At 33.0% G+C, this 20745-nt stretch overlaps 2 protein-coding genes across 3 annotated transcripts; both read right to left on the bottom strand.

Annotated features, from left to right (window-relative positions):
- Nucleotides 1-13540: 13540 nt before the first annotated feature.
- On the bottom strand, nucleotides 13541-16570 carry LOC112008533 (transcription factor bHLH67). Of its 2 annotated transcripts, none has more exons than XM_024040857.2 (4): nucleotides 15889-16570; nucleotides 14828-15511; nucleotides 14337-14735; nucleotides 13541-14150 (listed from the first exon to the last, which is right to left on the bottom strand). In XM_024040857.2, exons 1-4 carry the CDS (start codon nucleotides 15997-15999, stop codon nucleotides 14067-14069), a joined length of 1278 nt encoding a protein of 425 aa, XP_023896625.2. In that variant the 5' UTR covers nucleotides 16000-16570; the 3' UTR covers nucleotides 13541-14066. The 2 variants fall into 2 exon arrangements, with proteins under 2 accessions (XP_023896625.2, XP_023896624.2); XM_024040856.2 differs by lacking the exon at nucleotides 15889-16570 and adding an exon at nucleotides 15611-15860.
- Nucleotides 16571-18354: 1784 nt separating this feature from the next.
- On the bottom strand, nucleotides 18355-20623 carry LOC136061743 (transcription factor bHLH67-like). Its single transcript, XM_065759936.1, has 4 exons — nucleotides 20153-20623; nucleotides 19092-19775; nucleotides 18601-18999; nucleotides 18355-18414 (listed from the first exon to the last, which is right to left on the bottom strand). The coding sequence occupies exons 1-4, from the start codon at nucleotides 20261-20263 to the stop codon at nucleotides 18355-18357; spliced, it is 1254 nt and encodes a 417-aa protein (XP_065616008.1). The 5' UTR covers nucleotides 20264-20623.
- Between the last annotated feature and the right edge of the window lie 122 nt (nucleotides 20624-20745).

Raw genomic sequence — 20745 nt, 5'->3', positions numbered from 1 at the left:
ACTACTAGACATTGAATATTAAGGTTGTTGCAAAGAACCAACCCATCTCTGAGACATTGAATATTAAGGTTGTTACAATATATGACATCATAAATTCTAGGGGAATTCATTTCAAACCCTATTAAGTTTGGAGTAGTCTAAATTAAACCCTATAATTTGAAGATATCAAAATAAACCCCAAACTTCTGAAATGTATCAAATTAAACTCTGGTGTCAAAATTGGTGTAACACTGTTACTTAAACGTTAACTATATAATAATAATAATAATAAAAGTTAAAAAAATTAATAAAAAAAAAAAAAGAATAGACTGAATCTGGAGTTCCTTCAAGGCCTTGATGGAAAGCGGATCAAACACACTGGAATAGAAGCTCAAACCTCAAACCCATCAAATCAAAAACCATTGGCATCTTTACTGATCAAAACCCATGAGCTCATACCCCCCAATTGCCCAAACCCAATACAAATCCAATGCAATGAATATGATTTCGTCAACTTTACAGTAAAATTTTCTTAAAAATTCTATAAGACCTTAATCAAAAGTGGCAAGATTTGAATTCAAGGTTTGTCGGGAAAAAAAAAAAATCCCAAAAAACTTTCGATGAATGTCATTTTTTATTTTTGGCTTCTTGCCAGTTGCCACCATACTCAATAGGCTGGCCGAATTGTATACAAATGCAAAATTTGAAAAAGTGATATCCATGTAATTTAGCTAGGTGGTATAATGATAATATAATTTCACTACATAGGTCTTACAAAATGATGTGTCACCGATCACAAATAATTTAAATACTAATTTATTATCTAATTAAAATAGAACCAATCATAGTTAATGTAATATCAATTTGTAAACATTTTGTAATACTTTTAGTGTTTTCCTAACTTAATATACACTTTTCCAAACAAAGGTAAAGGTTCTCTTTTTTGTAGGATTTGAAACATGTGGTTAGTGAGTGCAATAAATTTTTTTTTTTTTTTTTTTAAATGTGGTTAGTAAGTAATTTTAATTTTAACTATATAATAATAATAATAATAATAATAAAAGTTAAAAAAATTAATTAAAAAAAAAAAAAAGAATAGACTGAATCTGGACTTCCTTCAAGGCCTTGATGGAAAGCGGATCAAACACACTGGAATAGAAGCTCAAACGTCAAACCCATCAAATCAAAAACCATTGGCATCTTTACTGATCAAAACCCATGAGCTCATACCCCCCAATTGCCCAAACCCAATACAAATCCAATGCAATGAATATGATTTCGTCAACTTTACAGTAAAATTTTCTTAAAAATTCTATAAGACCTTAATCAAAAGTGGCAAGATTTAAATTCAAGGTTTGTCGGGAAAAAAATAAATAAATCCCAAAAAACTTTCGATGAATGTCATTTTTTATTCTTGGCTTCTTGCCAGTTGCCACCATACTCAATAGGCTGGCCGAATTGTATACAAATGCAAAATTTGAAAAAGTGATATCCATGTAATTTAGCTAGGTGGTATAATGATAATATAATTTCACTACATAGGTCTTACAAAATGATGTGTCACCGATCACAAGTAATTTAAATACTAATTTATTATCTAATTAAAATAGAACCAATCATAGTTAATGTAATATCAATTTGTAAACATTTTGTAATACTTTTAGTGTTTTCCTAACTTAATATACACTTTTCCAAACAAAGGTAAAGGTTCTCTTTTTTGTAGGATTTGAAACATGTGGTTAGTGAGTGCAATAAATTTTTTATTTTTATTTTTTAAATGTGGTTAGTAAGTAATTTTAATCTTGGAAAGACTGGTTTTTAAACTCGAAATCGTGACACATGAATTAAGTTCTGGTATGTACTTAGTTAGACATTTATCAAAGATAATATAATGAATAATACTAGTGGTGAGGATATTTCATGGTGCTGGCTTAAGAAAGAAGGGCGTTTCCTAATCTAAGGGCCCATTTCCAAGTAAAGATTAAAGAACATGTGAAGACAAGGACGGTTTTCACAAAGAGCATAAAAGAATCAAAAAGTGATGAAAGAAAACGAAAGAAGAAAAGAGAGGGGACACTCCATTTAGAGGTGAATAATTTCTTTGTTAAAAGGGTGGACAGTGAAGAGAAAGGTTGTTTTGGATCCAAATACAAAACTCAAACCTATGTCCCCACATCACAAGGACCTTGTCCTCTTGTTTAACTTATCTTTGTGCATATATATGTTTGCATCTCTCTTGTTTGGTAAATTCTCCCAATGTGGCATCTGACTTTTGTATATACCTCTGCCAAACCCAACCCACAAGTCCCTGACCCACACTCACTCTCTGTGCTTCAACCTTCAAGTTCAACTAGCTGAGCTAAAATCCAACCCTTCTTAAAGGAAAAATAAAGTTACAAATTTTTAAAAAAATTTGCACATGACCACATGAGGTTCTCATGAAAAAGTCCACATCATTGAGCAAGTTCTTTTGAGATATCTCATTTGAAGCAACAAGACCCACAATTCCGTTAATTAATGCTACAATTAAACTTTCACATTTTCTTTTGAAATTTGAATGAAAATCCTTAGAACCCATGCTATTTATGTCTATTTTAATGTAAATCTTCTAATTTTTTTTTAAAGAGTTTTAACCTATGGCGTCCGCTCCTGATAATAGCTCTTTATTATCAGACCAAGACACTAATCAGTTTTTGATGTAGGCGAGGATTGAACCCCAGATCTCTTGTAAATCTTCTAATTCTAAAATTGATATAAGAAAGTATAATTTATTGGATTTTGAGCTATTATATTATGTAATTACCACGTGAGATGTAAAAGTTAAGGTAGTAAAAAAAAAAATTTAAAATAATAATAAAATGATAAAAAGGTTAAAAATAATTACATCTTTACTCTTTAGATCTTATAACAAGCTGTAATCGCCTTTTTCCTTAATAAATAAATAACTGTAATTGCCTGTTATACCGGATCTCAATCCCAATTCAACCTCACGGTCCTCACCTGATCACTGTGACCAACAAAAAAAATAATAATCAGCCATGCTAAAGGGAAAAGATCATACGCTGAAAGCTTTCATACGGCTTTTCCGCAGCATCTTTCGCGCAACCGTGCAACAACGGAAAGTTTGTTTTTTATCAGCAAAAACTCTACCACCCCAACTTATATTATACAACTTTTTTCTTTTGTTTGGAGAGAGTTTCAAACTATCCACTCCTATTTTATTTTATTAGGCGAAAGTTGGATTTTAAATTTTTTATTCAATTATTTTATTAGTTGAACTATCTGAAACTCAAATGTTATATTATACAACTTTGCCACAACTTTAATATGATAAAATTTTATCGCAATTTTGATTTGATAAACTATGAATGATGAAGAGAAAAAATAATGAGTCCATGTAAAAGTAATAAATAATCAAGGGCAATATGCCACAAAATAATTGAGAAAAAAAAAAAGTTGTTGTTTAGTTGTAAGAGTATCTACAGCAGTTGTGCTATTTTTTTAGCTATTTGACACCACAAAAATTCACTTTATTTATTTTACCTACTCGTTTTACAATATATCCAGCATCAGTAGATCTATTTTAACTTTCAATACAATAAAATAATACAAACATCTAGGGGTGGCAAAATTTGACACAACCTGCGAACCCGACATGACACGACACGAAATTAATAGGTTATGGATTGAGACTTAATTGATTCGTGTCATATTCGGGTTGACACGATTGACCCGTTTAATAAACATGTTGGATTAGTGTTCATCATATAGAACCCATTTGACCTGTCTGGCTTGTTTAATTAAATGACATTTTACCAATATACCCTTTAAACCCTAGGTATATAAACTTATTAGTTGTTGCGGTTTATTTTCTTTGACATATTATAATTGATTATTTGTGATATTGAGACATGCTTTAATTTTGAATGATTATTTGTGATGCAATAAGTTGTTAGTTCTGAATTTTATATTAAAAATATTTATTTGTTTGGTTTTTCATAATTTATATCAATTTGGTTAATAGTTAATACTAGAAATTTTCTTTTCTTTTCATTTTGATAAAATTTGATAAACAAGTCGACACGACTAACCTGTTTAATAAATGGATTGTGCTAGAGTTGAGGAATCTTAACTCGTTTAATAAACATATAAGACTAGGGTTGACTTATATAATCAAATACTCATGAGTCGATACGACACGAACTCGACGCATGAACACAAATTGCCACCTCTATAAACATTACAATAAAATAATATATCTACTACATTATTTTATTAATTTCTTTCTTTCTCTCTATCTCTGCCCTCTGCCTCTCTCCACTCTCCACTCTCTCTTCTCTCTCACTACTCTCCCTTCTTTTCCCAGCAAGTCTCGTCGCCACTCTTTCATTCCCACCCATCACGATCTCGAAACCTTTCTCGTTGTCGCCAGAGATGAACTCGTCGAAGCTCTTGAGGATCATGTCGTGGATGAGGGCCTCTTAGGCCACTAATAACATTGGCATTCTCCGGTCGAGGTCACAAGTTTGTGGGTTGTGCCGTGGGTTTATGATCTTTCTCTCTACTCTAACCAATCTACCGTGGGTTTGTGATTTGTGATGTGGGTTTGTGTTTTGTGGTAGTTGTGGATTGTTTTTGTTTATAGTGGAGGTGAAGTGTGGATTACTCACCAAATCATTGAGTTAATTCGATGGCGTAAGGCAAGAGAGTTGGGCCGGTAAGGAGTGAAGGAGTGCAATGGGTTAATGCGATGAGTGTGGTTGACAGCAAAGCGTGGGTCGGCGGCATGCAAATCAGTGTGGAGGAAGAGAGAAGCAGATGGAGAGAGAGAGAGAGTGAGGAGAGAGACACAAAGAAAAAATAGTAAAATAATCAAAAGCAGTGTGAACGCACAAAAACAGTGCACAGCTATTTTTGGTTGTGCACTATATCTGTGAAGCCAAAAAATATAAATCTAACCCCACTATTATAGTGTATATTTTGGTGTTTGATAGTATTAAAAATAGCAATATAGTTGTTTAGCACTATTCCTGTAAATGCTCGATGCTCTCGGTAGTCTTAAAATTAAAATTACTCACATTAACAGTGGCCTCACCTCACTGAGCTATGACATAAGCGCAGGCCATCAAGGCGTGATTGACTGTACAAACTCCTCTATCCATATACCTTTGACCATTTTTTTTTTTTTTGCAATTCCAACTTAAAAGAAAAGTTAAAAATAAAACAATAATATATATATGTATGTATTTTTTCATAACTGTTTTACTTTATCAGTTGTATGTAATAATTTCATGGACCCAATACTTATATGTATTTGTGTGTGGCATTATTGTATATTAAAAAAATAAAACTAAAAAAATAAATAAGAATGTTGAAATAGTGAATTTTTTTTTATATATAAGATAAAAACTCTACTCTAATTAAATTTAAGTATATAAATGTAAAATCTTCTTCTGAAAATTTGAACTCTAATCTTTATTCTCCACATTATTGTGGAGTGATTATTTCATATGCGATAGCCACTACGTTGTGTTAGTTTAAGAAGAAAATGAAAAAAAAAAATAAAAAGAAATTAAATCTTTTATGTTATTTGGTTAACATAAAAAATAAAATAAAAAGAACTAAATTTAATGAAATTTATGGCTCACATTTTTTTCTTTCATGTTTAATGAAAATTTAATGAACTAAACTGTAAAAGTGTATTGATTCGAGATGAGGTTAACCGTTGGTCAAAGCATGGAGTACTATAATATATGGTGTGATGTACCTCTGAATAGAGTGAGGTGTGATGGGATTCTGTTCCGTTTGATCTTTTATTGATTGTACGGTGATGAAGGCTTTAGAAGTTCTTTTTTTTTTTTTTTTTTGGGAGGAACAGAAGACTTTAGAAGTTAGAAGGACCAGGTGGTCCGAAATTTGTAGGTGTAGAAGAGGGCCCCATTAAATAGGGTTATTACAGATTTCCAAAAACACAGAGTCTCCAAGGAGATCTCTGCGGCACTCTGTTAAGATCTGGATGCCCCTATGATCGGAATCTGTGATCCCCCTGACCCCACACCAATATATGAATATTGAATTGTCTGTATTTTTATACCCTTACTATGTCAGCTTTTTACTTGGGCCAAAACTTCTCAACTCAAAATGAAACCAAATATATATATATATATATATATAGATATGGTGAAAGACTGAGACTCAGGCCTAAGGTTAGAAAGGTTGTTTGGTTGTTTTAATTTAGGATTATTAGTGCCCCCTATTTAATAACATTTTTAGGGGAAACTTGGATACGCAATGGGGATGGGAGTCAGATTTTATGAGAGACAGAGAGGTTCTCTTTGGAATTTGAAGCTTAAAGACTCTCTGGTTCTTAAAGTACTAGCATCTGAATCCCACCCCCATTCCCAACTTTGGAACTTGGAAGGTTTTGGTAGTTTTTTGTCTTTGAAAATGATAAAAAAAGATTTACCCAGGACCATACTATTCAGACCATTGGACCAAGCAACAGACCTCAGAATTCAGTAAGGCCAAATATTAAGAAGACGAAAAAATATCTTGGGTCAAAATTAGCATGATATTTTACCCCAAAAAATTATTAAAAATTAAAAAACACAGCAAAATCTCAAAATTACTGTCAGTCTGTCACTTTAATTTGTACCTCACAAGACACCGATTAGTTAAAATTAAGAGACAATGAAACTTCCGTGTTGAGAGGTAGTATTATATTAAAACTCATGTTAATAAGTGCTTTTAGGATATTAGTTAATAATCTATTTTAAAAAAATTATTAAAATATTAACTTTTTTTCTTTTTTCATAAAATTTTTTTTTAAATGAATTATTAATTAATGTCGTAAGAGCATTCGTTAGCATTTTCCTTATACTAATTATGCATAATTCTAACATTAAAAAAAAAAATTTGCACTTTTATGAGAAATGCTGAACAGCTCAAGTTGCATTTATTTTTATATATTGGGTAATCGGCTCCTAACTAAGTCCTATGCTCCTATGCTGTAGAGCCCTTACAAACCAAAGAATTCTTTTTTGATGAACTGAAAAGATATTTTTATAAAACAAAAACAAAAAGGGATTATAAAGGAGAGTAGCAAGCTTCAGCCCTGATAGCAGAAACAAAACAAGGCCACTGCCTAAATCAAAATTACCAAATACATTATTTTTCAATGAACACTTGGCCAGGGCATTTGCTGCACAATTTGCTTCTCTAGCAATCCATCGATTATATAATATTTTTTTTGTTGTATTGTTCAATAAAATTATATAATTAAATTCAATTCAATTGGGAAACATAAGTACAACACTTAAGGAACTATAACTAAATTTTGCCCCAAAAAAAAAGTAGTGCTAAATACAAAATATTTTCATAATAGTTGAGTTGACAAGTTATTGATTTTTATATAGATCTACCATTAACACCACTTTATTTACTATTATCAATAATTTGATCCCTTTGTGGTTGTAAAATATGTTGTGAATATATAATTAATGAAAAAAAAGAAGTAATTCCAAAAATAATTTGGACCATAAAAAAAAAACTAAAGTACACTCTTAGCCCTAATAGTTCCAGATTGTTTTCATTTTGATCATTTACGTTTCAATATTTTAGTCCTTCATATTTAATTTTGTTTTGATATTAGTCTTACTATCCATTTCTATTAGTAATCTAGGGACATGTGACATTATATGAGTGATGTGATTTAATGGAGGCAACTTATTTGGTAGTTAACGATCAAATTCCTAACAAGAATTGTCGACATAATATAAAAATGAAATTATACCATAAATAGTCAAAATAGAAAATTTGATATGTAAATCGTCGCAATTATAAACTTTATGGCCAAAAGTGTACTTTAGTTATTAAAAAAAAAAAACCCAAAGCATGCCCACTCCCCCTTAATAGCATGTTTAGAAGTTTGGAAAGATAAAACACTATAAGGAGGAAGGAGAAATTGTTAATCATTCCTTTATTTGGATATTTTAAAAATTAAGTAAAGAAATGAGAATTAGGGCCCGTTTGACACATGTGTTTAAAAAATGAAAATTGTTATTTGAAAACATTTGTGGAAATACGTGTGAGTGAAAAAAATGTGTAAAATAAATGAAATATTGTTTAAAAACTGAAAATTGGTATTTGAAAACACAAACCAAACACACTTATCTTTCACTTTTATTTGGATGTTTTATAAATTAAAAATTGTAAGACATTATTTAAATTGATAATTTTGTATCAATTTTTAATTTAAATTAAAATTAATGTTATAATCTTTAAAAGTTTGAAGGGGTAAGATATATATCATTCCAAATACCCTCAAACATTTTTCTCCACCCAAATTAAAATAAGATCCAAACAAAATGTATTAAATGATCCTCTCATTTTTTTTTCCTCTTCCTTTCCCTCCATCCAATCATATCATTAATTCCTTAACACTGTCTTCTCATAGAGCATTCATTAATGGATCCGGTTAATGTGTGCTAAGGGCACATATTAACAAATCTATATGCGGGTCCGCCTGACCCATGAGGGACGTAGTCATATTATAGACACATCACCTGCCAATGAAAGTTAAGGCTGATGTTGAAAAAGAACATAGCGAGAAAACAAGGGAACTGTTCGCCTCTGGTAATGTGATCATTATCTGGTCTCTAAAGCCTAGACAGCTGACGGCGTTTTCTTTGGTAAACACTAAACACTCATACGTTGAGACTCCCCAAGTTTCCACCAGTCTATAGTATTATAAAAATTGAGCTTTATGTTCTTCAAGGAAATAAACTAATGCTAATGATAGTGTGGAAATGCGATATCAAGAAGAAGCCAATGCTAATGATATTAGCATGAAAACACTGATTATATGCCAGCGTTGGTCAATGATGGCCCGCCATTCCAAATAAAACAAACATTAGTTACGAAAAATCTGAGACCAAAGTTCCTTTTGGTTCCATTGCTAATAATGTTTCAATGTGTTGCCCGAGGTTGTGGCAACACTTAATTTATAAGGTTAATGGAGTATTATATGTGGACTTTGAGGCTCAACTTCTAAAGAGAGATTAAATTATCCTTAATATTAAACTAGATTCTGGTCTTTCTAGCTTAATTTGGTTCATGGGAAAGCAATATATCGTGCTACAAAACATGAATATTGATGAAAAAATGTAATGAATGGAGGTAATTATTAATTAATCATCCCTGTTGAAAGAACAGTTTTAGACAGCCGATTGGCATTGACTCAATTTGGAATTGGAATGAAAAAGGTTCTCTTTAGGAATAAAACCAAGAAAAAGGTTGTTATCATGGGGCTGTAGGAGTGGGAAAAGGGACCTCAATTGTATGCTAGGAGATTGAGACTAACCCTTGGAGAAACCGAAGAAAAAAAAAACACAAAATAGTTATTAAAAAAAAAAAGCCTGTGAAAAGGAAAACACGAAGACCAAAAAGAAAAACTAGGAGGGTAATTTGCCCCTTTATACTTTTTCACATGGGGATATGAGCTTGCTCCTGCACTGTGCATCTCTCTCCTTTCTAAAAGACTGAAAGCCTCTCTCTCTCTGGCACTTTGGTGTGTGGGATGGGAAATTGGGAATAGGATTTGCCAAATGCTCTTTTCTATTTGACTTTGGCCATTCATTCTCGTCAACAAAGCTTCCACCGCGACCACGTCACTCATAATTTGTCTTTTACATTATTATTTCTTGATGAAGTTGTGACCAAAAAAAAGTCCATTTTCATTATTAAAAAAAAAAAAGTCCATTTTCAACCATGCATTCGCATAGCAGAGAATGCCATGCGTGTCTCACCCAATACGGTTTTTCTGCTGTGTTATTTCAATCTGAATCTGACTAGTGAGGGCACGATTTTAGTAGAAGTGATAGAACCGGTCTCCATGACAGTCCAACTAGCATGAATAAGATGTCAAGAAGATCCCGATAATATACAAACTTACAAAAAATAAAACTAAAAAGACAACAAGACAAACAAGCAAGGAAATATTGTAATTATCCATATATCTTTACCATGGGATGCAACTCTGTTTTATTCATAATTAACGGCAGACTCAAGCGATGTATGAAGATATAAATATTATTAAAAAAAAAAAAAAGGCCATTTTCAACCATGCATTCGCATAGCAGAGAATGCCATGCGTGTCTCACCCAATACGGTTTTTCTGCTATGTGTTATTTCAATCTGAATCTGACTAGTGAGGGCACGATTTTAGTAGAAGTGATAGAACCGGTCTCCATGACAGTCCAACTAGCATGAATAAGATGTCAAGAAGATCCCGATAATATACAAACTTACAAAAAATAAAAATAAAAAGACAACAAGACAAACAAGCAAGGAAATATTGTAATTATCCATATATCTTTACCATGGGATGCAACTCTGTTTTATTCATAATTAACGGCAGACTCAAGCGATGTATGAAGATATAAATATTATGTAATAGAGTATAATATATAAAAAATAATAATTATTTCGAGTATTATCTATTTAAAAAAAATTTCTATAAATATTTTTTATATATTTTTTATCTGTACAAATACACCATTCTATATATATATATACACACACACACACACACATATTTTTGTGTTTGGTTACTATTTTTTTAAGGTGAATCATATTCTTATAATTTCTATTGTAGTGTATTATATTTGCCTATTATACAACTAAATTTTATTTCAAATTTATTATTCAAAACTCTCATCGCTTAAGGAATAAGGAAATTATCATAATAATCAAAACTCATCACAAAATTATAATGTTATCGTAATCAAAATTAAAATAAAATTAAAAGAATAAAAAATAAACTTTATAATAGTAACTTATTACTTAAACAATTGGTAGGTATATTCAAATTCATAACCATGTCAATTGTGTTTTGATATAAATTCAAATACCTATTTCCACAAAAGAACTAAGTATCAACCCTAACCCAAACCAAAATTCAATCAAAGCTATAGAAGGGAAAGAGAAAACTTTTTGATTAGAAATTAAAAAATAAAACACAATACCAAAACACATATTAAAAAAAAAATCTTCAAATTTAATTAGAGTTATAAGAAATTAAAGAACAAAAATCCACCAAAAAAAAAAGGAGAGAGAGAGAGAGAGAGAGCTCATAGTTTTTGTGTGGAAAAAATATGGATTGAATGGACAAATGATATCAAATTTATACAAAATAAAATAGAGAGAAAAAAGTCAAATCATAAGAAAGATAAAAGGATAAAAGAAGTGTAACGGTAAAGTAAAGAGTAATGAGGAGATAAAAAGGCAAAAAGGGAGGGGAAATGTTGGAAGAAGTATAACAATAGTGATTATATTTAAAAAAAAAAAAAAAGTGTAATAGTAGGTGTGAACTAATAGGGAGAGAAGAATTTTTGTTTTTTGTTTTTGTTTTTTTTTGTCTTTTTTTTCTAAGAATAGGGAAAAGAAAATTTTAAAAAGAGAAAATAATAGATAAAAAAATAAGTAGATGAAGTATATATATATATTATATATATATAGAGAGAGAGAGAGAGAGAGAGAGAGAGAGAGAGAGAGAGAGAGAGATAAGTTCAAATTCCTACCTCACAAACAACATTATATAGGCCTGTTTATGTAAAATCCCATGTAGATATAAAAGATATTTAACATAGTTGAGAATTCCAATCTTGATGCTATTTGGTAGACTTATCTCCAACTATTTTGATGAAAGTTTATTTAACACTAATGGATTATTTTATTTACGTAGAAAAAAAAAATGAAGTTAAGAGATCAGTTTTTTAGTTTTAAAGTTAAATACATACTATTTTGTAAATCGGATAATAATATAACTTTTAAAATACCAAAAAACAAATTTAGAATTTAAAGTAGCTGGCATCCTTCATGAAGTAATTAGGTAATCAATGAATTTTACATACCGTATTTTCTACTTGTTTATTTATTGAAAAGTGAGAAAATAATTTTAAATAAATAAATTGACTAAAAGAAAATCAAACGCAACTTTCTAGGCAATAAAACCAAATATTTATAATGCACAAGAAATAGGCTCGAATTAAATATTTTCAATTTTAAAATAAATTCATCTCAAAGAAATTTCTTCATTCTTTGTAGAACCTAGATAAAAATGAGCACAATTAGAAGGTGTTTTTTTTTTTTAATTAATTTTGTAAAATTTTTCTTTCAATAATTGAGGAAGACGAGATTTAAACGCTAAACATCTCTATTGAAAACACAAAAAAGTACTAATTTTGTTACAAGGCTTGATTATTTTTTTTAAGGATATTTGTTGAGTTAGCATATTCCATGGCAAATTTCATTGTATTTTGCAAAATTGATTTCATGCATTTGTGTTTTATTGAGCTGTATTGCATTTTGAGATGAGAGGATTAAAATTTGAAGTTGAAGTTGCAATATCAACAATTTCGCTTGAGCAAACTTGGGATGCCAGGTGAATTTCAAGCAAAGTGAACAATTTTAAAAATTCAACAAACAGAGTTTTACTTGAAACTCACATGACTTTTGGTCTAGCGAGTTTAAGAACTTAAGAAAATTTAGTTGGTTTAATCCTCTATTGTTCCCATCCAATTAATCATTTTATAAATCTCATAAAGCCCACTATTTTTACACCAAATTCTCATATTGAAGAGTGAGAGAGCTATTGACACCATTAGAGCAAAACTCATTGTAATCTCAATACCTTTACCCTCTCCAAATTGCCTCATTCACGGAGAGGAGACCCAAGCCATACACCTTGATACCTTAAGTGATCATGAATTGAAGCTTGGAGCTGGAAATCAAAGAAGCAATCCTAAGAAATCTTCAAGAGGCCTTGAAATGCCTAAGTGCTTGGACCAGTGATTGACAACCCAACTTGTAGAATCCGACGCCAGTGAAAAGAAAGAGTTGGTGCAATCAAGTTCCAGCAAAAGTTGGAAGCTCAAGTACATCTACACTTATTTAAAACTTGAAGGTCTACAAGAGTACTGTATTGCAGCTATCTTTGTTAGCAAATTTTGATTCGATTGGTAGAACATAAGAGAGTTTAAGCCCGTTTTAGGTTTTTCTCTATAACACATCTTGTGTTGGGTGTGTGGGTTTTTGTGTATATCCACGCAACTATGTGATTGGCTAATTAAATTATCTAGGCTTAATTGATTAATTTGCTAAAATTAGTAATTTACCATAATTGGAATCTAAACTAGTACTTCTTCTTTTTTTTTTGGATAAAGTTTTCTTCTAAATTAATTTGGAAAATTCTTCTTCATTCCATTACGTGGCAATTTATAAAACCATTAACGTGCATTATTTAAACAAATCACATTAAGTAATGCATTTTAGCTAATTTTATTAATAGTGGATTAAAAGAATTTTTCTCCAAATAGATTTAAAGATAAACTTTTTCATTTTAATTCTTTAGAAAGTTAGAACCCAAAAGACCAAAAACCCATATGCAGAATGGAGATGATCATTACCTAAGGAAAAAACCCAAAAAGGCCTAGAAGCCTGAAGGACAAATATATAATGATGAAATATCTATATTTTGTACGGTAAGCTCCAAAAGTCAATGTAAAAAACAGAAGCATCATTCGCAATATATGTCATGATGAGAATCTGAAAATATTCAATGTTTCAAACCAAGCCTCATTAACCGAGCATGCGGGACCCCATTCTAAATATCTATGCTACAGTTTACACCCCCCTAAAATAAAAAAATAAATTAAACATTTATTATTAATTAAGCTAAGAACATGGGGTCTCTTAAACAAAAAGAAAAGAAAAAAGAGAAGCTAAGAACATGGGAACTTTTCAGTTTAGGCTGTAAACATCATCTGTTTTGTCCTGCACTGCACCCATTGCATATGTGGTACAACTCACACAGCCTAGAAGAAATGGGGGCAATGGATTTGAAGGTGCCCTCTGTTCCCCGATACCCCCATGGCCCCATCCCATAAAGCACCATACATTTTTCATATTCTAATCTCTCTATCCCATTTTGTTTTTTTTTGTTTTTGTTTTTGCCATATCCTAAAAGTCCTACCCTCTCCAAACAATGAAGTCGGCTGCCTCTCTATTTGCTTTGAGTCTTTGAACAATCAGCTACCGTTGATAAGGCTGAATATTTGATGAACTTTCGATGCAATCTCATCAGCAGATCCTAATTTACACTCATCCTCCATCTGCATCGCCAGCCACATTCAAAACCCACACCAAATCACACCAGTCCAAAATAATACTACAATATATTAATATAACAGATACTCTTAAAATTATGCAGGAAAAGAAAAAGTAACTAGTACTAGGGTTGCTTGATCTTCAAGTCAGAATGGTTGACTAAAAAGAAACAGGAAAAGACAGAATAATACCTTGAGATTGAAAGAGTAAAGTACTGAGCTCTCCGAGGAGGTAATGTTAAGGTGCAAAACTGTGAGCCTAAGATCCTCCAATGCAACAATGGCTTTGAGCAACTGGCCAGGCCTCCTTTGGCTATGAATTTTCAAGTTAACATGAGTTTGAATCACTGTCACTTCTATCTCCGCCACCTCAGACTTGTTCTCTGCCTTCACCTCTTCTCCACAATTTCCTTCATCAGAACCAATTCTACATTGTGGCAAAATAAAGAAGCCATCAGATGGGACCACAGTGGAGCTTTCGTTTCCTTCTTTGTTTTTTCTCATTCTCTTTTGTGCTTCTAGGGAATGAAGTAGCTGCTCTAGTTCCTTCACAAAGTCTATTGCACCTCCAATAATAGAAGCTTGGTCACCCTTAATTTTAAACAAAACGAAGAAAGCTTCAATCCTTCAAAATTGTAAAACTAAAGATTGGAACTTTATAGAATTTAATGATATATTATTACCCTTTGAATATAGGAGGAGGGCATGAGAGACCTGAGGACATTGAGATGGTCATTCATTTGGCGTCTCCGGTTGCGTTCCACAGCAATGTGGGTCATGCGCTGGTTCTCTACCTCTTCTTTGTTCTTGGTTGGTCTTGCTCGCTTTCGCTTTTTTCTCTCCCGTGTAACTATTGGTAGAGATTTGGAGAACTGGGTGTGTTTAGGCCAGGATTGTGGGTTAGCCCAAGGAGGTGGAGAGCCCGAGTTACTTTCTATGCAATGTTTTTCAGCTGAGTTGGGTTTTTCTTGGTTGCACTCTGAGCTCACAGTAGCTTCGAGATATGAAGCTGAATGTGGGTGTTGAATGTGCATGGTCTCGGATTTCATTGGTGAGTGTAGCTCTACTATGTCATTGGTGACACAGCTCTCAAGCTCTAGGGCCTGAATTTGGGTTTCCATTTCAGGAAAATAGGTGTAAACCTCGCAAGGCTTCTTTAGGTGTTGCAATCTCAACAGTGTTTGAAAACTAGGCTCTTTGAAAGGCAAAAAGTGAGGGGATCCCACACTCTGTAGCATCTGAAGAAATGGCATTTTGTCCTCTAACATTGAGTTTGAAAAGTGTGCTGCTTCTTCCTCAATTTTCAAGCTTTCCGTGGTCACAAATTCTTGCTCTAAACAACCCAGGTCTGAATGGTCCCCAAAGAACTGCAAAGAAAAAAAAAACAGAAAATTAGACTATAAAAGAAGAGGGGAAAAAAAAGAAGAAGAAATTTTCTTCTCTGGGCTACAAAGTTTAAACCCAACCTCCAACGGGAGCAAGATAAACACTTTCATGTATTGGGTTGGGGGGTTCCAGTCTCCCCAGTGAAAAGAGAACAAAAGTGGACGAGAATAGAATATTAAAGAGGAAAACAGCCTGGAATATGTTAGCTTTTCCAGGAAAATAACACAAGGCATTAAATACAAGCATTTTGAGAAGTAAATGTAGTCCATTTCTTGATTCTAGAGAAGGGGTTCAAGAAAAGGGAAAGATATATAGAAATATAGAGTACGAAATGAGCTTGGTAGTAATATTAACATACACAGGGATTCATGGGTCCTTGGAGCCTCTCCATCACAGCTAAGCAGTAGTTGTTACAGTATGCCTTAAATTCTATGTCTCTCTCTCTCTCCCTCAGTGGCCAACATTCCATATAGTGATACTAACAAAACAATTGTAATAAATGTAACCTCCAAGAAGCAGAACGAGACCCCATATCCACAGCCCACGATTTATACATTTGTTCCAGAAACTACATGCTAGTGATACCCTTAAATAGAATATATTAAATGCTTTGCTTCGAAGAACTCACACTGAAGGAGAGAGAGAGAGTAACAAGAACTAGAAATAGGGCTTGGGGAGAGGTGAAGAAGGGTTAATAGAAAGGTGAAGAAAATGGAAACAGAAAGGGATGTGGTAAGAAATGAAGGGTGGAAATTACTCAAGTGAGTTTGAAGATATAACCGATATACTTGAAACTCTGGGAGTTGGTGAGACTTAGCAGGAGAGAGAGAGAGAGAGAGAGAGGAAAGGTAGGGTTGTCTGGTTTACAAGGTCCCTAGCATTATTGGCGGAGGCAGTTTTGTCCGGCAGCGGGGACAGACAGTTGTGGGGACTCTCTTTCTCTCTCTTCAGGGAGCTGGAAGAGAGAGTACGGCAAAGAGAGAGGGAAAAATAATTAAAAAAAGGAAAGAAAGAAAGAAAGGCTTCGGAAAGTCCTTCTATGGATTGTGTCATCTCATGCTCCTCAGTCCTCACTAGTCTGATGATAGGTCATTCCCGTTTCCCACTTTTTCCCAATTCGATCTCCTATCTTTTGTCCATAATGTTTCTCTTATTTACTGTTACCTACCATTTACACCTGCACATGGGTGAATTTTTTTTATTTTTTAAATCTTGTTATTTACCTTGCGAACGGCCTTGCACCTAGTTAAAAGTGGCGAAAGTTTTGTATGTGCCCAAATCAGACTTATGTTTCATTTGTTTCTCCAAAAAAAAGAGACTTATGTCTCATTTATATGTCAGCCCCATGTTTGTAGGGCTACATGCTAGTAAGACATATGTTTCATGTGTTGGAGTTATCATCTCGTTAAAGTAAAGGTTATTATCTCATAATTTGAATGTATGAATCTTTTTTATTATTGAGAAGATAAATGTGTTTGGATACTGTTTATTTTGTTGAAACTGAAAAATTATTGTTGAAAGTACTGTAAATAAATGTAAAAATTAGTTGAAATAGTATAATGGAATTTATGAATAGTACCAAAAAATGCAATTGAGCCCATAAATAGTAGTAAAAATAAACTAAATAGTAAAATAATTTTAATTTTTAATTTCCACCCAAATGCACACTAAATTTTTGTATAAGATAACATTCACATTAGATTTTCTAAATTGGAGCTGTTACTATTATAAAAGCTATTGCAAATAAAAAGAGAAGAAAACATGCTACATTCGATCACTCTTTTTGCAAAACGAAATAATACAAAAGCTACAATAATATTCTCTTCCTCTTGCATCTCTCTCACACGAGCAACGATATCGTGGGTGGTAAAAGGAGCTAAGTTTGGGTATTTGGGTATTTTGATAGATATTTTGATGGATTTGTGCTGGGCATTGTCGAAAGTGAAGATAAACGGTTTGGGTTTGATTTGTATGTTTTGGGTGGGTGTCTTAGATTTGTTTGGATTTGTTTTGTATGTTTCGGCTTTGTTTAGGGTGGGCTTTGTTGGAATAAAACAAATATTTTAAAATAGCTATTTTAGATTGTTTTAATATGATATATTGCGAAATGGAGAATGATATGTATAGTGTATTACAAAAATGATTATTTAAAAAAAAATTCTTTAAAAGTTGAAGTTTTGGAAGATTAAAATAGAGATTATAAATAACTAGATGTGAATGCTCTTACACCTTTAGATTTGTAAGATTTAATATGAACCGTGAAATAGACGAATTGAAAGAACTTGAAATAGAGAGGATAATTTTCTTTCTTACCATGTATGGGTCACATGCACTATTAGAATAAGTATGTATATATCTAGTACATAAGATGCTTTCTTCCTACGTGGGACTACTTTGCTAGGTTTAACTTTATTTAGCCTTTCTCAAAAAACAAAAACTTTATTTAGCAAAAACTCTGTTTATAATTATTATTGATATGATTTTCAAAATTCAATAGGAAAATAATAAAAATAATATATATTTTTTCATCAACAAGCTTTGTAATCCTATTTGGGTTAGAATAAGGAATTTAACACAATATATGAAGTTGATAGGATCCTTCATATGTGATTAAGAACTACTATTTACATGCTTATTTTTATTTTCATTTTTTAATCTATTAGTTAGAATAGCCATGTGTCAAATTGCCAATGATATAATAAATACTAATCTTAATTAGTCAAAATCTATAAGCATAAATAATGATAAAAATTTCAATTTACTATTATAATTCAAAGATGCCAATATTATTTAAGGATTTGATAATCTTAATAAAAAAAAAAAATCAAGTGGAAATTCCATTTGCAATCTCATCAGCAGATCCTAATTTACACTCATCCTCCATCTGCATCGCCAGCCACATTCAAAACCCACACCAAATCACACCAGTCCAAAATAATACTACAATATATTAATATAACAGATACTCTTAAAATTATGCAGGAAAAGAAAAAGTAACTAGTACTAGGGTTGCTTGATCTTCAAGTCAGAATGGTTGACTAAAAAGAAACAGGAAAAGACAGAATAATACCTTGAGATTGAAAGAGTAAAGTACTGAGCTCTCCGAGGAGGTAATGTTAAGGTGCAAAACTGTGAGCCTAAGATCCTCCAATGCAACAATGGCTTTGAGCAACTGGCCAGGCCTCCTTTGGCTATGAATTTTCAAGTTAACATGAGTTTGAATCACTGTCACTTCTATCTCCGCCACCTCAGACTTGTTCTCTGCCTTCACCTCTTCTCCACAATTTCCTTCATCAGAACCAATTCTACATTGTGGCAAAATAAAGAAGCCATCAGATGGGACCACAGTGGAGCTTTCGTTTCCTTCTTTGTTTTTTCTCATTCTCTTTTGTGCTTCTAGGGAATGAAGTAGCTGCTCTAGTTCCTTCACAAAGTCTATTGCACCTCCAATAATAGAAGCTTGGTCACCCTTAATTTTAAACAAAACGAAGAAAGCTTCAATCCTTCAAAATTGTAAAACTAAAGATTGGAACTTTATAGAATTTAATGATATATTATTACCCTTTGAATATAGGAGGCGGGCATGAGAGACCTGAGGACATTGAGATGGTCATTCATTTGGCGTCTCCGGTTGCGTTCCACAGCAATGTGGGTCATGCGCTGGTTCTCTACCTCTTCTTTGTTCTTGGTTGGTCTTGCTCGCTTTCGCTTTTTTCTCTCCCGTGTAACTATTGGTAGAGATTTGGAGAACTGGGTGTGTTTAGGCCAGGATTGTGGGTTAGCCCAAGGAGGTGGAGAGCCCGAGTTACTTTCTATGCAATGTTTTTCAGCTGAGTTGGGTTTTTCTTGGTTGCACTCTGAGCTCACAGTAGCTTCGAGATATGAAGCTGAATGTGGGTGTTGAATGTGCATGGTCTCGGATTTCATTGGTGAGTGTAGCTCTACTATGTCATTGGTGACACAGCTCTCAAGCTCTAGGGCCTGAATTTGGGTTTCCATTTCAGGAAAATAGGTGTAAACCTCGCAAGGCTTCTTTAGGTGTTGCAATCTCAACAGTGTTTGAAAACTAGGCTCTTTGAAAGGCAAAAAGTGAGGGGATCCCACACTCTGTAGCATCTGAAGAAATGGCATTTTGTCCTCTAACATTGAGTTTGAAAAGTGTGCTGCTTCTTCCTCAATTTTCAAGCTTTCCGTGGTCACAAATTCTTGCTCTAAACAACCCAGGTCTGAATGGTCCCCAAAGAACTGCAAAGAAAAAAAAAACAGAAAATTAGACTATAAAAGAAGAGGGGAAAAAAAAGAAGAAGAAATTTTCTTCTCTGGGCTACAAAGTTTAAACCCAACCTCCAACGGGAGCAAGATAAACACTTTCATGTATTGGGTTGGGGGGTTCCAGTCTCCCCAGTGAAAAGAGAACAAAAGTGGACGAGAATAGAATATTAAAGAGGAAAACAGCCTGGAATATGTTAGCTTTTCCAGGAAAATAACACAAGGCATTAAATACAAGCATTTTGAGAAGTAAATGTAGTCCATTTCTTGATTCTAGAGAAGGGGTTCAAGAAAAGGGAAAGATATATAGAAATATAGAGTACGAAATGAGCTTGGTAGTAATATTAACATACACAGGGATTCATGGGTCCTTGGAGCCTCTCCATCACAGCTAAGCAGTAGTTGTTACAGTATGCCTTAAATTCTATGTCTCTCTCTCTCTCCCTCAGTGGCCAACATTCCATATAGTGATACTAACAAAACAATTGTAATAAATGTAACCTCCAAGAAGCAGAACGAGACCCCATATCCACAGCCCACGATTTATACATTTGTTCCAGAAACTACATGCTAGTGATACCCTTAAATAGAATATATTAAATGCTTTGCTTCGAAGAACTCACACTGAAGGAGAGAGAGAGAGTAACAAGAACTAGAAATAGGGCTTGGGGAGAGGTGAAGAAGGGTTAATAGAAAGGTGAAGAAAATGGAAACAGAAAGGGATGTGGTAAGAAATGAAGGGTGGAAATTACTCAAGTGAGTTTGAAGATATAACCGATATACTTGAAACTCTGGGAGTTGGTGAGACTTAGCAGAAGAGAGAGAGAGAGAGAGAGAGAGAGAAGAAAGGTAGGGTTGTCTGGTTTACAAGGTCCCAAGCATTATTGGCGGAGGCAGTTTTGTCCGGCAGCGGGGACAGACAGTTGTGGGGACTCTCTTTCTCTCT

Source organism: Quercus suber, unplaced genomic scaffold (assembly GCF_002906115.3).
Source record: "Quercus suber isolate HL8 unplaced genomic scaffold, Cork oak 2.0 scaffold_347, whole genome shotgun sequence".
In the NCBI taxonomy this organism is placed as follows: domain Eukaryota; kingdom Viridiplantae; phylum Streptophyta; class Magnoliopsida; order Fagales; family Fagaceae; genus Quercus; species Quercus suber.
The sequence above is the reverse complement of the archived record's forward strand: the minus strand, read 5'-3'. Positions and strand labels throughout refer to the sequence as shown.

Bases quoted from the DNA above. Each gene is read 5' to 3' on its own strand.
- LOC112008533 (XM_024040856.2), bottom strand. From the start codon at position 15,799: ATGGACTACATTTACTTCTCAAAATGCTTGTATTTAATGCCTTGTGTT. The intron at 14,736-14,827 runs GTAATAATATAT...TTTAAAATTAAG, and splicing joins CCTCCTCCTATATTCAAAGG to GGTGACCAAGCTTCTATTAT. The intron at 14,151-14,336 runs GTATTATTCTGT...CTGGCGATGCAG, and splicing joins TTTACTCTTTCAATCTCAAG to ATGGAGGATGAGTGTAAATT.
- LOC136061743 (XM_065759936.1), bottom strand. From the start codon at position 20,263: ATGGAATGTTGGCCACTGAGGGAGAGAGAGAGAGACATAGAATTTAAG. The intron at 19,776-20,152 runs GTATGTTAATAT...TTTTCTTTGCAG, and splicing joins AAGGACCCATGAATCCCTGT to TTCTTTGGGGACCATTCAGA. The intron at 19,000-19,091 runs GTAATAATATAT...TTTAAAATTAAG, and splicing joins CCGCCTCCTATATTCAAAGG to GGTGACCAAGCTTCTATTAT.